At 37.5% G+C, this 19,685-nt stretch overlaps 4 protein-coding genes across 7 annotated transcripts; 1 reads left to right on the top strand and 3 right to left on the bottom strand.

Annotated features, from left to right (window-relative positions):
* Positions 1-75: 75 nt before the first annotated feature.
* On the top strand, positions 76-3,006 carry LOC103837232 (serine/threonine-protein kinase-like protein CCR4). The gene has a single exon (XM_009113567.3). It carries the CDS (start codon positions 766-768, stop codon positions 3,004-3,006), a length of 2,241 nt encoding a protein of 746 aa, XP_009111815.1. The 5' UTR covers positions 76-765.
* Positions 3,007-3,446: 440 nt separating this feature from the next.
* On the bottom strand, positions 3,447-5,970 carry LOC103837231 (adenylate kinase 2, chloroplastic). 2 transcript variants are annotated; one of them, XM_033280689.1, is made up of 7 exons: positions 5,696-5,970; positions 5,536-5,634; positions 4,335-4,598; positions 4,104-4,250; positions 3,957-4,031; positions 3,736-3,865; positions 3,447-3,699 (listed from the first exon to the last, which is right to left on the bottom strand). In XM_033280689.1, the coding sequence occupies exons 1-6, from the start codon at positions 5,858-5,860 to the stop codon at positions 3,758-3,760; spliced, it is 858 nt and encodes a 285-aa protein (XP_033136580.1). In that variant the 5' UTR covers positions 5,861-5,970; the 3' UTR covers positions 3,447-3,699; positions 3,736-3,757. The 2 variants fall into 2 exon arrangements, with proteins under 2 accessions (XP_033136580.1, XP_009111813.1); XM_009113565.3 differs by having other exon boundaries at positions 3,447-3,865.
* Positions 5,971-6,566: 596 nt separating this feature from the next.
* Positions 6,567-13,179, bottom strand: LOC103837230 (kinesin-like protein KIN-4A). Of its 3 annotated transcripts, none has more exons than XR_004451706.1 (23): positions 12,667-13,177; positions 11,946-12,242; positions 11,626-11,876; positions 11,113-11,300; positions 10,898-11,022; positions 10,777-10,813; positions 10,610-10,701; positions 10,397-10,507; positions 10,197-10,322; positions 10,024-10,117; positions 9,832-9,941; positions 9,657-9,755; positions 9,345-9,569; positions 9,180-9,260; positions 9,025-9,096; positions 8,808-8,901; positions 8,628-8,659; positions 8,448-8,533; positions 8,028-8,351; positions 7,785-7,947; positions 7,365-7,520; positions 6,990-7,293; positions 6,567-6,905 (listed from the first exon to the last, which is right to left on the bottom strand). XR_004451706.1 is itself a non-coding variant. In XM_033280686.1 (23 exons), exons 1-22 carry the CDS (start codon positions 12,778-12,780, stop codon positions 7,063-7,065), a joined length of 3,108 nt encoding a protein of 1,035 aa, XP_033136577.1. In that variant the 5' UTR covers positions 12,781-13,179; the 3' UTR covers positions 6,567-6,989; positions 7,059-7,062. The 3 variants fall into 3 exon arrangements, 2 of the variants coding, with proteins under 2 accessions (XP_033136577.1, XP_033136576.1); XM_033280686.1 differs by having other exon boundaries at positions 6,567-6,989; positions 7,059-7,293; positions 12,667-13,179; XM_033280685.1 differs by having other exon boundaries at positions 6,567-7,293; positions 12,667-13,178.
* Positions 13,180-16,318: 3,139 nt separating this feature from the next.
* Positions 16,319-17,991, bottom strand: LOC103837229. The gene is made up of 4 exons (XM_009113563.3): positions 17,628-17,991; positions 17,464-17,556; positions 16,754-16,926; positions 16,319-16,690 (listed from the first exon to the last, which is right to left on the bottom strand). Exons 1-4 carry the CDS (start codon positions 17,899-17,901, stop codon positions 16,496-16,498), a joined length of 735 nt encoding a protein of 244 aa, XP_009111811.1. The 5' UTR covers positions 17,902-17,991; the 3' UTR covers positions 16,319-16,495.
* Between the last annotated feature and the right edge of the window lie 1,694 nt (positions 17,992-19,685).

Genomic DNA, 19,685 nt, shown 5'->3' with positions numbered 1-19,685 from the left:
GATGATTCCATAGTAGGATTTTATCTGAAGATTATTAGCAAGAATATCTCGATTAGTATGATAGATGGTTGTGTTACAAAAAAAAAAAAAAAAAAGTATGATAGATGGTTATTGAGACGAGATAAAGATCCATGATGAAACATTAATTCAATAACATTATGGGTTGCACCTACAAGGCGTCTAGTTTCTTCTGGTCTTGGAATAAAATCTTATCTACCTTTTACTAAGTCCATTACAAGGGAGGGAGTGGTAGAATTTGCTTCATGATGGGAGGGATGAAAGTTTCTAATTGCTTTCGGGTCATCTCTGCACTTCAGAATAGCTTTATAAAAAAATATAAGAAAATCATTTCAAATTTTTATTTGTTTAAAAAAAATTATCTTAGGGTGATGCTTTCTTTTACCAAACATCATAGTTTGTCTTCTAGCTAATTGTTATGATATTAACCAACCAATAATACTTTATCTAGGTCTTTCTTGTAGAAAAATCACAGTAGTTTAGCTTATACATCACCTTTTCCACCTAAAACAAGCTGAGTTTAGATACACTGAAACTAAAGTGAAGAACTTTTCAAAGAGTTGACCATAAGAAAATCTAATATGTGAGGATAGAAAAATCATTCTGATAAGTAAACAAGACTTGGTTTTTTCTCAATTAGGTCCTCACACTAACCGCGTTAATCTCCCCCTCTTACAAAAAAAAAAACCATTCCACAAAACACAACCAAACACTCACCGCCATGAGAAGTCTTCTTCTCCCTCTTCAATGGCATTTAACTATTACTCTCTGTCTCTCCTTCTCGTTGTCTCCTCTTCCTCCTCCTTACTCTGCTTCTCCTTGCCCACTGTCTCCATCTCCCACACCTCTGATCAAACCCTCGTATGTGCTCTCACCAACACCTCTCATCTCCAGTGCACCACTTTCCCACTCAATCCCATCCCGTTCTCTTTAACCGGTACGCTCCAAAACCGTAGATTCTCAGGCGTCGTGTCTGGAAACGGGTTTGTCTGCGGTTTGAGATCTCCCTTAGGTTCCAACGCTTCTACAATCCTTTGCTGGAGATTCTCCTCTAACGGAGCTAACATGACGTACAAAAGAATCTACAAAGGCCCTGCGCTCAAAGAGTTAGAAGCTAGCACTTCCCGTATATGCGGAGTTGAGAACGTCACGAACCGCACACGTTGCTGGCAGCCTGTCTCTCCTCGTCCACGGTTGGATAACCACGACTCCCTCGCCCTCGGGGAGGACTTTCTCTGTGGCTTATCCAAGCCACCTGGGAGAATCAGCTGTGAAGGTGAAGGAAATATAACCAAGCCCCCGAGTGGGGACCGCTTCATAGCCATCGCGGCTGGGTCAAGCCAAGCGTGCGCCATCACAGTAGACAGCGATGTGGAGTGTTGGGGACAACAAACATATACCTCTCCGCCAAGTGAAAAATTCTCAGCGCTTGCGGTCGGGGAAAACCGTAGCTGCGGTGTTAGATGGGTTAACGGAACAGTAACGTGCTGGGGAAGTAACTACAGTTTACCTCGGAGACTTGAGAACGTTGAGTTCACATCTATTTACGCGAACGGGCTAATCTTTTGCGGTGTGGTTAGAGAAAACTACACTCTCTATTGCTGGGGAGATGATGAGAGTGTTTTCGCTCCGTTCCAAGACCAAACTGTACTTCCAGGACCGTGCCGAGAAGAATGTCCTTACGGTCCATTGTCAGGATCAGAACCGTTATGCGGTAATGGATTGAAGATTTGTGATTCTATGAACATAGTTCTCGTTCCGGATACGCCACGTGGGGAACAAGACTCTAATGACAAGACTTGGAGTAGAAAAAACATTGCGTTTCTAGTGGTCGGATGCGTTGGAACGTGTTCTTTACTCCTTGTTGTCGTATTCTTGGTTTATAAAAGTCACTGTCGATGCCGTGTTCATGACTCTGGACGTCTTGACGATAATAGGATTATTGTGGACGAAGAACCTAAGCTCGAGAAGAGGCTGAGTAGTTTAGCTAGTTTATGCAACCACGGGCAGCTCGTGGAGTTCACTATCGAGGAGCTGGCTCTAGCCACGGATGGTTTCTCTCCCCGGTTCCAGCTAGGGATAGGAAGCTTCGGGATTGTTTACAAAGCTGTTTTGTCTGATGGACGACTTGTCGCCATAAAACGAGCGGAACTAACGAACCCTGCCTCGTCCGGGATAACGAGAATCCGAAACAGACGAGAGGACAACGACTCAGCGTTCGTCAACGAGCTAGAGTCTATGTCGCGGCTCAACCACAAGAACCTCGTTAGACTTCTTGGTTTCTACGACGACGCGGAGGAGAGGGTCTTGGTATACGAGTACATGGCAAACGGGTCTCTCGCGGACCACCTTCACAACCCTAGACTCGAGCCTCTGACGTGGGAGAGACGCTTGGCGATCGCTCTCGACGCAGCGCGTGGGATACAGTACCTCCACGACTTCGCCGTGCCTCCGGTGATCCACCGCGACATAAAGTCGTCAAACATACTGCTTGACGCCACGTGGACAGCGAAAGTGTCTGACTTCGGTCTCTCTCAGATGGGTCCCACCGAGGAAGAGGACGTGTCGCATCTCTCGTTGAGAGCCGCTGGTACGCTGGGGTATATAGACCCGGAGTACTACAGGCTCCAGCAGCTCACGACCAAGAGTGACGTTTACAGCTTCGGCGTCGTGCTGCTGGAGTTGCTGTCGGGACACAAGGCGATACACATGAACGAGGAAGAGAACCCAAGGAACGTGGTGGACTTTGTCGTGCCTTATATTTTGCAAGACGAGGTTCATAGAGCACTTGACCGGAGGATACCGCCGCCCACGCCGTACGAGATAGAGTCCGTGGCGCATGTGGGGTGCTTAGCGGTGGAGTGCGTCGTACCGTGTGGCCGGGAAAGGCCGTCCATGGCGGAGGTAGCGAGTAACCTAGAGAAGGCTTTGGCTGCTTGTTTAGCAGCTCCACAGACCGAACCACTATCAAGTTCCGGTAGTGATTAGCCACGTGTCACTTTATTTTTTTTGTTTATATTATTTTCAATTCTATTGGTCTTTCCTTAGTTGGTAAAGAAATGTTGATAATACTTTTCAAAAGAAGAAACCTTAGCACAAGCAGTTTGATGTGAAAGCTTCAAAAGCGAAAGCCAATAAGATACGCTGCTGCATTTTTCAAGCATTACATGAGATTCCAAGTCAGTCGTGTGGGAGACAAAGAAAAAAGAGTATAAAAAGCTTATCAACTTGTTTTAAACTCCATTGGAGAAGTCCAAAGTCAAAATCCTAAAAAGTAGATGAACAATCAATCATGTGAATAAAACCAGTGGATATTATATCACCATTGTCAAGTTGAATTTAGACGCTAACCTTCAAAAGTTGACTCATTGATACGAAGAACTTTTCAAAGGTCTTTAAATGAATTTAATAACTAATAGAATCAAGTATAAAAAAAAAAGAATGTCATTCTTCATGATTGCAACAAGAGAAATACAATGAGTTATTTTTTTCAGTAAATCTACAAGAGCATAAAGGTCACAGACACACATCAATCTTACTGGAAACAAATAGATCCTTATTGTGAGATACAAGTGGTATCAATAGAATTTGATAAATGCGAGAAAGGGGATATTTACCGCTGGTTAGGTCCGTGACAAGAATGATTCAACTTGAATGTGAAGTTCGAGCAGTGTTCCCTCTGTTGAAGCATTTCGGAAATAATCAAACACTCCTTCCTCAGGTCAGTACCAAGAATGATTCAACTTGAAAGTGAACTTGGAGAGGTGTTGTTCCTCTGTTGGAGCATTTGGGATAGAGCAGTATCAATTTGAGCAAACACTTCCTCCTTTGAACGGTTTCCCTTTATCTGGAATTATACAATAACCAAAGGACCATTTTGCTTCATGAGACTCTAGTTAATGAAGAGAGGTGTGGAATGAGAGATCTCATAATCATACCTTAATAGTGATATCATCGTACATGGAAAGCACATCGCTCACGTTTTGGTTATGTGTCTTCAGCCGCAGCTTTGCCTACAGCAAATGAAACAAAAAAAAGATTAAAGAGACATAAATGGAGTAAGAGAGAGTTTCATATGGACGTGCCTTCTCTTCGGTATCATCAAAACGTTGGGTGAGTCTAGCAGCGATCTCTTCTGTCTCTGGAGGAGAATACTTCAAGTGGTAGATCTTTCCCGTAACAGGATCTAATCTACGCCCAACAACTCTTTCGAGTAGAATATCTTCAGGAACCTGTCCGAAAAACCAGAGCAGGCGTAAATCAAATGCCATTTGATGAGAGATAAGGGAACATTAATGATAAGCAAAACTGCCTACTTCGAGGACAATGAACAGATCAGGCTGGAATCCAAACCCTTTAAGAGCAGTTGCCTGCGATGAGCTTCTCGGATAACCATCTAAAAGCCAACCTTTCTGCTGTGAATCAGTTTGTGATAAACGGTCTTTGACCATCATTACAACTATTTCATCAGGGACCAGCTGTCCTTTCTCCATGTACTCTTTCGCCAGCTTTCCGTTTCCACTCCCGGAAGCGATCTCAGCTCTCAGTAAGTCTCCAGCAGAGATATGCACCAAACCATACTGCAAAGTAGTTAATTACGAAACAAGCATGAAGTCTTCCCACTGAAACAGAACCTAACAAAGAGGAGGACTTTCTTTACCTAAGCTTCTAACAGAACTAAAATAGAAGATATGATTGTGAAACTCTATTAAGAGAGAGTGATTTTCCTTACTCTATTCAACAACCTAAGCTTATAAAAGAAACAAAATACTAAAATTCATTTTATTCTCATTGAGGAAGAAGAAAGTATACAAGAAAACCAAACGATTCTAATCATACAAAACCGATCCTAAATCGAATCTAGACCATATAGTATTTAAGCATGAAGTCTTCCACCAAAAAAGAGGAGGACTTTCTTTAACCTATTCAACAACCTAAGCTTCTAACATAACTAAAACCGAAGATAAGATTGTTAAACTCTACTATTCTTATTGATGAAGAAAAAACAAGAAACACATCAAGAAAGTGTTTTTTTCCTTACTCTATTCAACAACCTAAGAGCATGATTAACCATGGTTCTTAATTTGGGGTTTTAACTCATGATTTGACATTTTTTTTTTTTTTACATTTTTCGGCTAAGAGCTGGCTTTTATATGTCTTATTTAAAAGAAGGTTCTTAGCTTTTCTTAGTTAAAAACTAAGCATCCTAAGAGCCCGGGTTAATCATGGTCTAAGCTTCTAAAAGAATTAAAAAATGTGAAATTCATTTATTCTCGTTGAGTAAGAATGTATACAAGAAACTCAAAGATTCTGATTATACAAAACCGATCCTAAATAGAATCGAGACCATACATTAGGCAATAGCTTCCAAAGTCTACACTAAAACGTAACGCATTACAAACCCCTTTTTTGCCAATGTTACAGCCAGTCAAAGACTAATTTCATTTCACTAAATCGATCAGACTATACTCAAACAACTCATCGTGAAATGTGATTACAAGAGGGAAAGAAGCTTACTTTCTGAGTGATGAGCTCGCATTGAGTACCTTTACCCGAAGCGGGAGCTCCTGATATCATAATCTTCAGAGGCGGCTCTGCTTTCTCGGCCGCCACAACCTGAAGAAGAGATCCGAAATCAACAGCTCGCATTCAAGATTGGAGCTCAAAACAAGTGTACCTGGAATCTGGGAGCGACGATCGACGGAGATCTCGAATGACGGCGGAGGAGTAAGGTTGGTTCACGGAGGAGAGAGTGCAAGGCATCGCCGGAGAAGGAGGAGCGTGAAGGTGGTGGAGATAGAGAGGCACGTGGCGGAGAGATATAGTTCACACAGCACGCCATCTCTCTCTCGCTCTCTCCCTCGCTCAACGAACGAGGCTTGTGGTGGTGGTGGTTTCAACTTTCAAGAGGAATCACCACACACGCACACAAACAAAATCAAATCAAATCTAAATCGAACCGAGAAATAATAATCAAACCGGAACTAAAAACCAAATCTCAATCTAAACCGAACCAGAAAAACGATTACAAACCAAGATATTTAACAAGGGAATTAATCTGAACCGGAGCTGAAACCGATCCGCAGTTGTAAGTTCTTATAAAACCGAGCCAAAATTAGATTTGATTTATGAGTTGCGGTTTAGGCGTTCCATGTGTTTTATGGTTTTGTTGTTGGAAGCTACTTTGTTTTAGAAGATGAGAAAAACGTGCAATGGCAACACAGTTTACTTTAAGTAAATGGTCTTCGTTGACATTTCTTTGTTAGACAACCAACAATGCAGATTTTTAAAGTGAGATTCTTAATGTAATATAAAATACATTTTAGGTTATTAACTAAGAAACATTAAGAAACGTCTCCTAAATAAAAGATACAAAAGACGTTTTTTATCAGAAAAATGTCAAGTTCTAAGAATTTCAAATGAGTATCCCCCGTTAATCATGATTTTAATATCCAGGTAGTGATGGCAATGAAAACCCAAGCATCATGTCTCTCTCAAAATTTTGTTTTGCTTGGTGGTCTCGTTTTAGGTCTCAATCTTAATATATATATGGTGAACAAGAACAAACACTGAAGTGAACAATATATTTTTATCATTTACAACAAAACCAAAAGAACAAATAAACTGGCAAAGTCTTCTTCATACAAATAATATCTGCAAACTTGAAGATATGAGGTTTTATTTCCTCAATGAGCTTTTTTTTAATGATGTATAAGATGTCAATTCTATGAACATGAAATAAAAACTCCTAAAAAAGCCGTCTTCTATCTGTTACCTAACACACCCACCCTCTTGTCCTGGTGCTTCTCCTTAATACGGTACACACACGCAATATCACACACAACGTTAAAGAGTTTTCTTCACACACACGGCAGCAAGTCCAGTCTCTGCTCTTGCATGAATTTGATTTTCATTAGAAAAAGACAACCTCTCTAAGTTGCGTATATAACGTTAGGAAGGATTTGATTTACCTGCACCCAGTCGTATGAACCTTTCCATAAAAAGTCTCAATACTCATAGGTAGTAGATAGAGTTGTTACTTGATCACATGATCTTATTAGTGATCTTATTAGGGAGAGCCTTGTGTCTTGGTTTTGCTTTGAGAAGTGTTTCGTCGCTGTGCCTAATCCACTCAGAGAGCCTCCATGGCTTTTGCCACTTCCATTTGAACTGAACGATCCACTGGTGATGACTTCTCTTCCACCTCCAAAGCTTCCCACTCTGTTGTCCAACTGCTGATAGTTTCCTCATTGATACTTGTCCCATTGGTACCATCTGCATCAAACAAAAGTACAAAGGAACTCTTAGCTACCAATGGTAAGGAACTAAAATAAAATGAATCTAACCTTCTTGTTTGCATTGATAAATGCAGCCGAGTCTCTCACTTTCCCGTTAGCAATCCCTGGTGTAAACTTGAGCTGCTTCTGTGCTGGTACAGTCATTGGAGAAGGTGTGTTGTTCATCCCTTCAGCTAAATGTTTCACTGAACTCGGTGGGGTTCCCTACACCAAGTTTTATGTTTCATGCGTTATTTCCCTACGCAAAACCATTGTTCTAAAAATCGGTCTAGGCGCCGCCTAGTTGGCAAATTGGGTCTGAGCGAAACGATTTTTTTTTTTTTTAAATCGGTCTAGGCGTTCAAAAGAATGGTCTAGATGCCCACCTAAACATTAGTCCTCTATAAGGCACCTAACCACTGCCTAGCGATTTCTTGGCAAAACAAACTTCAAATGGTGGATAAAATATGAAAGGTGGCATAATCTTACAAGTGGAGATGAAGCTAAAGAAGTTGCAAGTTCTTGCTCTCTTAACTTAAGCTCCTTTTCTGCTTCTTTCCTTCTCAGCTCACTCTGCCTCAGAAGACCAACAATCTCTTTGAACTGATCTTTCATTTCTTTTATTTCAACATCCTTCTCCCACACTTGGCACCTGCATGGAGCATAAACAAAAGTCATGAGAATACTAATTGAAGATGTTGGAGGGTGTGTCACTTTGGAAACTGGCATCACCTTGTTTCCGCAAGAGAGTTGAACATGTACTGAAGCAAGTTCTTCGCCTCTCCCATTGATCTCAGCTGGTTCCACCGGCCACGGCTTGTGAAAGCACGCTCCCTTTCTTCTGCCTCAGAAAGCTGTGAGGCCATGGCCACTAGAGAGTTAGAAGATATCCCCAGCATGTTCTCAAGTGAAGATATACGAGCCATCCTTGCATTAGGTGACAACGATGACGCCCTAGCGAAGCCGCCATTCTTTCCTCTCGGAGGGCTTAAGCCTTTCGCTGTAAACTCATCTACTTGTCTTAAGACAGACAGCTCTTCCGCCAGAGCAGCTCGTCTGAAATTATATATCCATCACATAAACAATAAGTGAACACAGTCTTTGTGATGATGAACTTATTATTAAAAAGATTGGGGGGGGGGGGGCGCATACACATGGCTTTGTTTCTCGTATTCATGACGCACTTCATGGACATTCACCATGACTTCTAGCTCATGGTCTAGCCATCGCTGCAACGCCTTCTCATTGGTGTAAAAGAGTATGAACTGAATTAGATTTTCTAAAGAATCACAATGATATAAACAAAAAAAGGACTATGGTGTCAATTCTCACCTGACCATTTGTTCCAAAGCCATTAGTACCACCTGCACAAAGAACACCATCAATTTTTTATATATTTTTTACTTTCTTTTTTTGAATACCAGGAGGTTCAGAGCCGAAGCCCGTAATCTCCCAGGTCTGAACTACAGCATGTAATATTAGTTTCGTCCCAGAGGTCACCATCTATAATACCTGAGTGTTCACGAGGAGAAGATTTTCGAGCTTCTAACAACTCTTTTAACCTCTTGGTAGCCATTGCAGCCTCTTCTGTCTTCCTCTGAAGAACCTGAGAGTGCAAATTTTCCTTAATTTCTACAATTGAATCTTCTTTTTTTGATCTTTCATAGACCATGGAACATTACTCAACGTTCAAACTTTCAAAACTACATGGTAATGATCTTGTGCTTACCATTTTCTGGCGCTGATTCAAAGCTTGTAGCTTATGCCTTTCATACTCACTCTTTCGGCCTTCTTTCCGTAACTGGTGTTGGCCAGTGAAAGTATTAAATATAAAGGTACAGTTAATATCTAAGATTATTTGAGAGAAAAAGGCAAAGGTGGTACCTGCAAAAGTTCCTTCTCCCTGGAGGCTTTCCACTGTCTAAACTGTTCTGCTTCTTGTTTCATTCTGTGCTGCAGCTGCACCTATAAACCCAAAACAAATGCATTTTCAAAGAGTATATGTGCATGACTGAAAAATATGTATTCAAATTTGAATCATGTTTGTACCTTTTGTGCCTTGATGGATTGAATCTCTTCCTGCAACCTCCTAGCTGCATCATCACTCTTTTGTTTCTGCTTCAGCAGCTGAACTTGGCTCTCTTGCTTTTTCTTAAGGTCTTGAATCTGTGCTTCTAGTGATTTCAGATTCTGAGCATGCACATCTTGCAGCTTCTGTGCTTGACCATCAGAAGCAAGGTTCTCAATCTCAGCCAACAAACGGTTTCTCTCTTCCTGAAAGAAAGAAACAACCAAACACTTCAACAACTTATAGCATGTGTTTTTTTTTTTAAATGAAACTTCCAAGAACTAAAATGCAACCTGAACAGCTCTCTTTTCATCCTCCACCTCTGCAATTTTCTTCCCAAAATGTTGCTTTAACGCAGCCGGATCATAGCCGTCAAACAGCCTCATTTCAGACTGTTTTCATACATAGATTATATCGTTATAGACAAGAGTAAGCTTTAGTTTCATAAAAAAACTAGTTGAAAGAGACCTCTTTTTCCTCCAGACGACGGTTCAGTTCATGCAGCTCCTTGTCCATACTGTTCTGCAAGAGTTTGTGCTCCCACTCCTTTGCCTCTTCATCTATCTCCCTTGAATCACCTGCATATAACGAAAATTCTCTTCTTGAACAACATTGCTTTCTTCTAGTTTCAAAACTCTTTTTGATAGCTTTTCTTTTTACCTATTGTGGCTTCAACCATGGGATAGTTAGATGACTCTATACTGTGCAAGCTCCTTTTCAGCCCATCAGGTCTTACAGAACCAACGATTTCATCCTGTAACCAAACAAGTCAATGTTTCATAACAATAACAAATATCCACATGAAATAAAAATGTATCAGTTTGATCATTTACAGCTTGTATGTCTTTAAAGTCTTTTTCAGAATGCTCTACACCAGCATATCTGCTTCTGTACTGATGGAGTTCACGGCAAAGGTCTTCATTAGTAGTTTCAAGACTAGCAATCCTTTCCTTGAGAGCCTGCATCATCATCACACTCACACTCTTAACCTTTATACTCCAATGTTTTCTTGAATTCTTGAGTAAGAACATACCTGGAGTTCTGCACATGAGGTCCCTCCATTTCGTAAGGAGAGCTCTGCCTGTAAGTATTCTAGCTGTTGGCGCATCTTTATCATCTCACTTGACACAGGATCTCTATTAACCTGTTTTTAAAGAGATCAAATTAATAAAAATAATAATAATAATCTAGTGACACTCAATAAGTAGTCTCTTCTATTGGCATGACATATATGTGTATAGCTTACAACAGGTTTGTTCCGGATGTTCCGAGCACGGTTTGCATATTTGAGTGTGTTAAGTGTTTCCTCAGCATTAATATCTGCAGGACTGATGCAAGCTGGAACCCAAACAGCAAGCATTAGAGATATTAACCAAACTGTAAAGGGATTAAAAGCAGAACACTTCAGGTTACCTATCATCACAGTTCTGCTGTTGCCACCAAGAGAATCCTAAAATTTAAAATGCAGAACTAATGAGAAAGGAGCAAACACTGAGCAATATGATATTTCAAGAGATTTGAAAACAAATAATACCTGCAAAAGCCGTGTAAGTTTACTGTCTCTGTAAGGAACATGAGCACCGTCTTTACGCTTTTTCTCATCTCCAAGCGCACTGATGACATTGCCGAGCGCAAGGAGGCCTTTGTTTATGTGAACTCCTGGTTAAAAAAAAAACTTCCATTACAGAACAGTGATCAAAAAGGCTTTGTTTCTGGTCTTAAAAAAAAATGCAACAGAAGAACACTTACCTTCTTTAAATCTCATACCGTCAGAGCCAGTTCTTTTGGCTCGTTCTGAACCAGCAAGATCTACTAAGTGTAGCTTGGCACATAGATACTCTTCTTTCAAGCTCCCATTGCAAGTGCCATTTTCTGGAGAATCTGTGTTAATCTTGCGCATTTGCTCCACAGTGATAGTGAAAATGGCATGCGAACGACTACAAGAAAAAAACAGACTTGATTGTAATGTCCATTTTGGATTTTAATTAGTAGACATATACTCCCTCAGTTTCAAATTATATGATGTTCTAGATTTTTTCAAGCCAACGGTTAAATGTTCAGTTTTGCTCTTATTTAACTAAAATTCTATTGCATTTATTTATTTCTTAATCTATGTAGGGGTAAAAGAGATTAATTGGTTACATAAATTGTATTGAAATTGAAAAACGACACTTATTTTTTTGTAACGAAAATTTTACTCTATACGGACACTAATATGAAACGGAGGGAGTAAATAATAACGATGCAAGATTATAAGGTCACCTGGACTGATTGTTCATGTTGGTACTACCGGTTGCTCTGCTGACCGAGCCTTGGTCAAGGCAAGCAGCCATCTCTTTGAGACTACTGACACTTACTTCTGTGGATCCTGCTAATGTGATGACACCATTTGATGATTCTCTGATCTGTATTGGTGGCTTCCCGGGGACATGTGCTACCTTGCCATTACTAGTAGTATCCGATTTGTTAACAGTAGAAGGATCCAACAAATCTTGCACCTCTTCTTTATGAATCTACCAAACATAAAACAATCATTACAAAACACTCAAACAAAGAAACGGCCACGCTTGTCTAAAACCAACCTCGATGAAAGAAACATGGATTTGAAACTCGATCTGATCCTTGAGAGTCTCAATCTTGGTGAAGAGAGCGTTCATAACTTGAGGTACGATTCCTGTTTGGCTGGTGTCTCCACAGCCAGTACCCATTGTGTATGTTTTACCTGAACCAGTCTGTCCATAGGCAAGAACCGTAGCGTTGTAGCCTTGGAATAAACCATCAACTAGCGGTGCAGCACATTCTTGATACATTTCAGTAGATGGAGTACCAGTGCTTCCATATACATGATCAAAAGTAAAAGAATGTGATCCAATTTGTACCTGCAACAATCATAATTCACAAAAATAAAAAAATTATCAATTACATTCAAGTCATGTACTTTCTGACAATATTTCAAAAACCCAACTTAAAAGATTTAATCTTGAGAATTAGTAACAAGAAGATTGATCTTTCTGAACCAAACTTAACTAAGGAATTAAGTTAAGATGCAATAATTATAGTTCTGTCCTAAAAAGAAAAAAAACAGAACTGACTAAGTCAACCATGCATAAGATAAATAAAGAAACACCACTGGTCCTAAACGTCGCAAGATCTAGATCTCAGGGAGGCGTAGATGATTCAGATAAAGAAGCTAATCAGTTTCGAAATAATTCTATAAAGGAAAGAATCTTTTTAAGTCAAGATCAAGAACACAAACAGGGAACTGTGTGACATTGTCTGAAGCCAAAGAAAAAGGAACAGTACCTGTGGTTTACCAGAAACGACAGTGACACAATCTTTACAACCCTGAAGCCGTTCATCGCCGATGAGCGGTCTGATGTGAACAGCAACCTTAACAGAGCAATCATCAGACTCCATTGATGAAAGAAAGGAAGAAGGGAGTGATCTTGAAATCAAGAAAGAAGAGAGAGTGAAGAAGCAGAAAGGTTTGAGAGTTTGCAGCAGACAAGTGTTGGTTAGATGATGTGTGTTTTGGAGAGAAAGAGACGAGGGGTAGAAATGGAATATAGAAAAGATTTGGCGAGAGGAGAGAGCTTAACTGCAACGACAACAACCTTATTCTCTTTATCTTCCCTTAGGCTTCACTCCTTCACTTACTGTCTCTCTCAAGACCAAAACGGACCGACGTGACTTTACTTTCACTCTTTCCCGTTTTAACCCTTCTCCCAATGTCTTTCTCTTTCTTTCAGTGTAGAGGAGAGAATGAGTTTTCTGACAAAAAAAAGTTGTGTGGAGAAATTAGATCAGAATGGTTTTGCTTTATTGCATGTGCCAAACTCTTTATTAGTGGGGTTGTCCATGTATTATTTACATACCAAAATGAATCATTCTTACTTCTTTATGTCACTTGAGCTTTAGGTTTTGCCTCCCTTCGTTTGAAGTAAACAAGTAAACAACCTGTTTTTTTTTTTTGAGAACTTACAAGTAAACAACCTGTTATTGGCTGGTAAATGATAATGTAGGATTATTTCAATTATAGAATAATAGAATTTAAGTTCGATCCAATATTATCCAATTAATGATTTTAAATCATACTTTAATGTTATTGGATTTTTTTAGTTATAAATCATATCTAAACAATTTTGTTAGCCAATAAGATTTCAGAAAATACACTGTTATTCAAGACTAAATGATTTGAAATAAATTACAAGGAAATTTCATGGATATAAAAATCCAATACGGATAGTTGGTATAATATGTAACTACAACAATCAATATCTAAATATATAAAAGCTTGATCCATATCCTGAGTTATTTTGGTGATAACAGGTCATAATTTGGATAATACTTCAAAAAATTAATTTAAAGTTTTTATTAAAATATTTAGATTTCGTATATTTTGACAACTTTATAAGCTTCTAATATTCTTAGATAAATTAACATTTTTGTTACCAAAATGGACAATATTACAAGAGCCATATATACTCTTATTCATTCTCATAAACAAAATTTTGATCCTAACATTTCTATTGCATCTTCTCAAAGACAAATTCAAATGTCTGAATGTTTCTAAGTACTTCAACATGATTGCATATGGCGTGAGATCAGGTGATCTGACGCAAAATGCACATGCATACTTTTTCATAGTGGGGTTGTATGCATCTAACTATCTACACGTACAATTTCACACATACTCTAAATGATTGTAGTTATTTATATCATGAGTTTTATGGTTTGGAGCTAGATTTTTTTTTCAGGCATAAAAAGGGCAATTATGTGCTTACCTAAACCCCAACTACACTCATCTATCTCGCTTTAAGTATTTGACTTCGTCTTCCTTAAAATTGCCGGCTTTGCTTCAAGTAACAACCTTCTATGTATAGAATTAAAAACAAACGTTTTGGTTAAAGGTTTACATCCAATCTAAAATTGTTTATGTTCACATTGCTATTTAGATATTGTGAGATAAGAAACCACACACACCGCCAAATAAAAGGGTTGGTGTCGTTGACGTAATCCTGAAGCAAAGACGGCCATGATATTCTTTCTATATATAATGAGGGGAAGAGAACACCAGATTGACACTACAACGATATTACTGATAACTACTAGAGAAAATAAATATGCCAAACAAATAGTGTCTGCAAACCTTAACATTAAATCCAAGAAAAAAAAAATATTAGTTGACAAAAAGGATAATATTTTTTTCTTGAAAGTTTAATCGGTTAATGCGTAGAATAATATAAGAACAAAAATTTGGAAAAAAAAAAGCAAAGGGCGACTTTTAGGGAAGGGGCCACAAGGAGAGACAATGCGAGCTGGCGGTGGAATCGTGGTCACGTGGCTGTAGCGATGGGGTCCCAAAAGTATAGGCTGCTTTATTGGTAAGTCACTGCCCCCAAGAGCCTTTCCTCACGTCCACTCCTTATTTTCTTCCTTCAAAAACATTGCATCAAATGTCTTTTTCTTTCGGAACGTTAGGGTTGGTTTTCTCTATGTTGTAGAACGACACACCACATCGTTTTGTATGTTAGTAATGGTCCTAGACTCCTAGTGGACGTGTCGTATGGAGATGCGCCATTGTTATTTGTTACCAACAAACCAAGTATGAATCACTGTATAGTAGAAACATGAAATAAGTGTTGTAAAAAAGAAGTAACGTGAAAAACAAAATACATCTTCTTCATATTATTAGTTTATCAAAAGATAATTAAATAGACTAGACACATTTTCGGAATTTCTATTTGTTATGTCGTATTGATAAACTCAATCCAAATAGATAGGACATAAATACATAAGCCCAAACCAATATCGTTTCACATTAAATGGCCCGGTCTAAAACCAACCCAAATATTTTTTGTTGTAACTTGGTGAATGATGTGCCTGAGTGCCTCTTTGACCATTTTTCTGAGTATTGCCTTCTTCTAACATAAAACATTGTGAATGACAAAATGAGTTTTTCCTTCTGTACATTCTCCAACGTTCTAACCAGATTTTTAAAAATGTTGGTTTTGTTAGGCGTTTGGTTAACATATATGTATCATTTGAAGCCATATGTGAGATTTATTGGGCTTATACTTTTTCCGTTTCATTTTAGTTATCGTTTTAAATTTATTCACAGATTAAAAACTAGACATAAGACAGATTGGGTATCCGGGCAATTTTAAGGTATCCGGATCCTGATCCTTATCTAGCGAATCCATAATTTTATTATCTTTATCCGGATCTGGGGTTCTCGGATATCCAGATGTCAGATATCCTTCTAAAAATTGTAATATCCGGCGGATATCCGGATCTGAATTTGGATCCTTGAAATAAATAAAAAATAATATTAATATATATAAAATATGAAAATAAATTAAAAATAAAAAATATATATAATTTTTTAATTATTTCTATGTATAATATTACAAAATTTACATAAATTTATATATACTATTATAAAAATGAATATATATTAAATAACATTAATTTTTATATATATATAATACTATTTTTGAAATAGTTATTAATAGAACTTACGGATCCGGATATCCGGACTAAAAAATTAAGATATCCAGATCCGGATCCGGTTTTGACGAATCCAACATTTTATTATCCGGATTTGAATTCGATCCCTCCGGATATCCGGATTTTCGGATCGGATCCGGATCGAATCCGGATATCGAATAAAAGTCTCATGCCTATTAAAAACACATTAATTTTATATATTTTAAAAATAAAAACATCATTACTTATATAACTAACCATATTTCAGTCAATAAAAATAAATTGAAAAATATATATTTTTAAAAAAACTGAAAAAATATTGTTAATATTGAAAAGGAAAATTTTATTTTAACACGACAATTAAACTAAAATGGAAAGAGTACAAAATTAAGAAGAAAAATAAAAACTTTCATCGAAAATTAAAACTCAGAATTATGGCACTATTATTATGACTTTGTGTATAGCATTTAATATAGAAACTTATATGTACCTTAAAACGATCTTTTAATCATGATAATGGTAATGATACAAAGCTTGACGAGAAACCAACACTTTCACAGCGTCTAAAGATGGTAAGAGTATGTACAAGGTTTTGGAATTAGACACATCATGGTACAACACTCTCTCCGAGTAGCAGAGGGTTTCAGATGTTGGGGCCTGACCTAAGAACCTTTTCCAGCTTCTCAGCCTTAAGGTAATCAATCTCTGTAAGCGGACCAGCTGGAAAAGGTGTGATCTCAACCACCAAATGCGGCGTCGGTAACTCATCGAACAGAGCTCTAACGTTGTTGCAACAGACGCTTTGACCGTGTGCACTCTCTCGCCGTATTTGACAACCCTGCAACAGTGTCTCTATTAGGTTCTTTTACCGAGAGAATAAACAAGTGGAGATTATTGTTACCTTGTGAGATGTTGCATCTCTGAAATGGTCATCATCAGAGAGAAGAGAGGCAATGGCTTTGAGGAGACGGTTTCCTTCGCCTTTGGAAGGTACCCTGTAGTTCCTTCTAAGTGTTCCCTTTGTCGTTGGGTGCCATTTGCTCACTAGCTTCCTCTTATCAGCTGCATCCTTATCTGACCATATAAAACATCAAAAAAAATTGTCTCATGCTCAACATCTAAGCTGGATAGAATCAGTAAGTCTCTTTCTTCATCAAATAACGAAATAGAAACTATAGCTGAATCTACATACCACAGAAGAATAGCAGTTAGAACAAATCCAAATCCAAATCAAACTTAGCTTAGTTAGTCTGGTTCCAGAAAAAGATTAAGCTTATTCGGTTTTCGAGTTTAGAATATGAGTTTATTTACACTTAGTGCACTGTACAACATCATACAAGTATAAACAACTGGTATGTTGCATTTTCTTACTAACCATTGACTAAAACCATCTCTATATCAAAAAGGGTCATAGAATATCTACTATATCATTGAGTCAAATTAGATCAAAAGCTCTAGACTTGGACACAGATTAGTGCACAGTACAACTTATATATACAAATTACTAAACCATAGAAAATAGATTTCATTAAGTGAAATTGGATTAAAAGTTCAAAACTTGGACATAAATATTATAAGACAGAACAAGTCAGCAAGTGTTGAAACTAAAACCTGGTTTGCCCTTAATGTTCTGAATCCACTTGGAGAAACCAAGATCCACACCACCATCATCATCTTCAACATCAACACCGCCACTCTCCAAACCTTAAAACACAAATCCAAAAACATCAAAATCAAAGCTATAAAAAAACCCAATTTCAAAAACAAACACTAACCAGAGACGATGGGGTTAGACTTGGATCCAGCTAAACCAGCTCTGACCAGCGCGTAAAAGACGCAGATTCTACCCGCCCACAAGACAGGCGTCTCGAGCAGGGAAGCACGAGGGGACGATTTCTTCGAGGAACGAAGGATCCGGCGGAAAGTTGTTAACTTTGAATCAGGAAAGATTGATTTTTGGAGAAGTAAAACAGAGGAGGAGGGCTTGGGAAGAGCTGATTGGGATCTCAAGTAGGAGACTGAAGCGGCTTGGACTAGTGACAGTGGCATTATTGCTTCCTTCTTGTTTTTTTTTTTTGGGCGGCGCAAAGAGAATCTTACGGACTCGGAGTGGATCAAGTCGAAGTGATGACGTTCTAAAGTGAACTCAAAGTTAGACCGGTTTCAATTTATCCAAACCGGTTTAGATTTGAAAAAGATTTCTAAATTTCGGTGACTTAAGGGCTTTTGATAATATGGGCATTTAATGGGCCATTATCAGTTTTTTTCTCAGGCCCATTGTTTTCGGCCCCTGAGATCTTACAAAAACTAAGATCAGTATAAGCATGATTATTGAGAGGTTTCATAGGATAGAATTCTTAGCGGAACATAAGAATCCGTCTCTTAACTTTTAATTAAAAAGACTAGGAACCGATTTCTAAATAAGAGTTTTAAGAACCGATTTATAGCTTTTTTAGTTATAAGTTAAGAGATTGATTCTTATATTTCGCTAAGAACTCCACCCCAAAAACTTCCCAAAAATCATGCTTTAATAAAGTGTTTATACTGATGTTACAAAAAAAAAAAAAGAAGAAGGTGTTTATACTGATCCAAAATCGAAGTGTTGCATTGGTCGATGAGATCAATTTGTTAATTTAGTTTCCATCAACTTCCTTATTGATGAAATTAGCTTTAACTCTCTTGAATCAACGTACGATATTTACTTGACATGAAGCCAACTCATTTCCTATCTAATCATTTAGTTTGTGATTATACTTAGAATGGAAAGATTTCCATCTGATGTAATCTTTCAACCACTTTGGGTTGTTGCGTCTATATAATTTTTAGTGTCATGTCTGCTCAAATAAACAGTTCAATGCCAAAATAAAGCAACTCTCTTTGACCATCATCATATGTTAGTGCATAAGACAACCATATTTTAAAATAATAGTTTCATATTTTTTTGAAATTTTTGAAATTTTTACAAAGTCTATGTATTAACCCCTACGAAAATATTGAGTTTTTGGTAAATGTTTTATATACTGAAGCCTATAATATTTAATATTGCTTTAAAATTTCTAACCACATTCTACATTTGTATTAATGTATGTTAAACTCTCTTTCATGGTACATGAGCATCGTTCAAATTTGTTATCAATTAATTTAATAAAACTTCATATATTCCCTAAATCAGTGGATTAACCACTATAAAATCGCTATTCTATAGAGAAACAGAGACAACAAATGTTTCAAATCTTTTTGACCATAATCATATATTAGTGCATGAGGCAACTATGCATTAAAACTATATTTTCATATTTTTTGAAATTTTTCTCAAAATCAATGTGTAACCCCTTCGAAAATATTGAGTTTTTGGTAAATGCTTTATATACTGAAGCCTATAATTTTTAATGTTGTTTTAAAATTTCTAACCACATTATACATTTGTATTAATGTATGGTAAACTTTTTTTCATGGAACATGAGCATCGTTCAAATTTGTTATCAATTAATTTAGTAAAACTTTATATACTCCCAAAATTAGTGGATTAACCACTATAAAATCGTTATTCTCTTGAAAAAAGGAGACAACAAAGACTCCAAACCTCTTTAAACATGATCATATGTTAGTGCATGATGCAACTATACATTAAAACAATATTATTATATTTTTGAAATTTTCTCAAAATTTATTTGTTAACTTCTACGAAAATATTGAGTTTTTTGTAAATGATTTATATATTGAAGCCTAAAATTTTAATGTTGTTTTAAAATTTCTAAACACGTTCTACCTTTGTATTAATTTATGATGAACTCTCTTTCATGGTATATGAGCATCGTTCAATTTTTTTATCA

The sequence above is a fragment of the Brassica rapa genome, chromosome A09 (assembly GCF_000309985.2).
Source record: "Brassica rapa cultivar Chiifu-401-42 chromosome A09, CAAS_Brap_v3.01, whole genome shotgun sequence".
Classification (NCBI taxonomy): Eukaryota; Viridiplantae; Streptophyta; class Magnoliopsida; order Brassicales; family Brassicaceae; genus Brassica; species Brassica rapa.
The sequence above is the reverse complement of the archived record's forward strand: the minus strand, read 5'-3'. Positions and strand labels throughout refer to the sequence as shown.

What these genes read in the sequence shown, in the direction of transcription:
- LOC103837232 (XM_009113567.3), top strand. Translation starts at nt 766, where the DNA reads ATGGCATTTAACTATTACTCTCTGTCTCTCCTTCTCGTTGTCTCCTCT.
- LOC103837231 (XM_009113565.3), bottom strand. Translation starts at nt 5,860, where the DNA reads ATGGCGTGCTGTGTGAACTATATCTCTCCGCCACGTGCCTCTCTATCT. An exon ending in TCGTCGCTCCCAGATTCCAG is followed by an intron (nt 5,635 to 5,695) that starts GTACACTTGTTT and finishes TCTCTTCTTCAG; the next exon opens with GTTGTGGCGGCCGAGAAAGC. An exon ending in TTGATGATACCGAAGAGAAG is followed by an intron (nt 4,032 to 4,103) that starts GCACGTCCATAT and finishes CATTTGCTGTAG; the next exon opens with GCAAAGCTGCGGCTGAAGAC.
- LOC103837230 (XM_033280686.1), bottom strand. Translation starts at nt 12,780, where the DNA reads ATGGAGTCTGATGATTGCTCTGTTAAGGTTGCTGTTCACATCAGACCG. An exon ending in GTCGTCTGGAGGAAAAAGAG is followed by an intron (nt 9,756 to 9,831) that starts GTCTCTTTCAAC and finishes GTATGAAAACAG; the next exon opens with TCTGAAATGAGGCTGTTTGA. An exon ending in TTATCAATGCAAACAAGAAG is followed by an intron (nt 7,294 to 7,364) that starts GTTAGATTCATT and finishes TGTTTGATGCAG; the next exon opens with ATGGTACCAATGGGACAAGT.
- LOC103837229 (XM_009113563.3), bottom strand. Translation starts at nt 17,901, where the DNA reads ATGCCACTGTCACTAGTCCAAGCCGCTTCAGTCTCCTACTTGAGATCC. An exon ending in GAACATTAAGGGCAAACCAG is followed by an intron (nt 16,927 to 17,463) that starts GTTTTAGTTTCA and finishes TTATATGGTCAG; the next exon opens with ATAAGGATGCAGCTGATAAG. An exon ending in GAGATGCAACATCTCACAAG is followed by an intron (nt 16,691 to 16,753) that starts GTAACAATAATC and finishes ACACTGTTGCAG; the next exon opens with GGTTGTCAAATACGGCGAGA.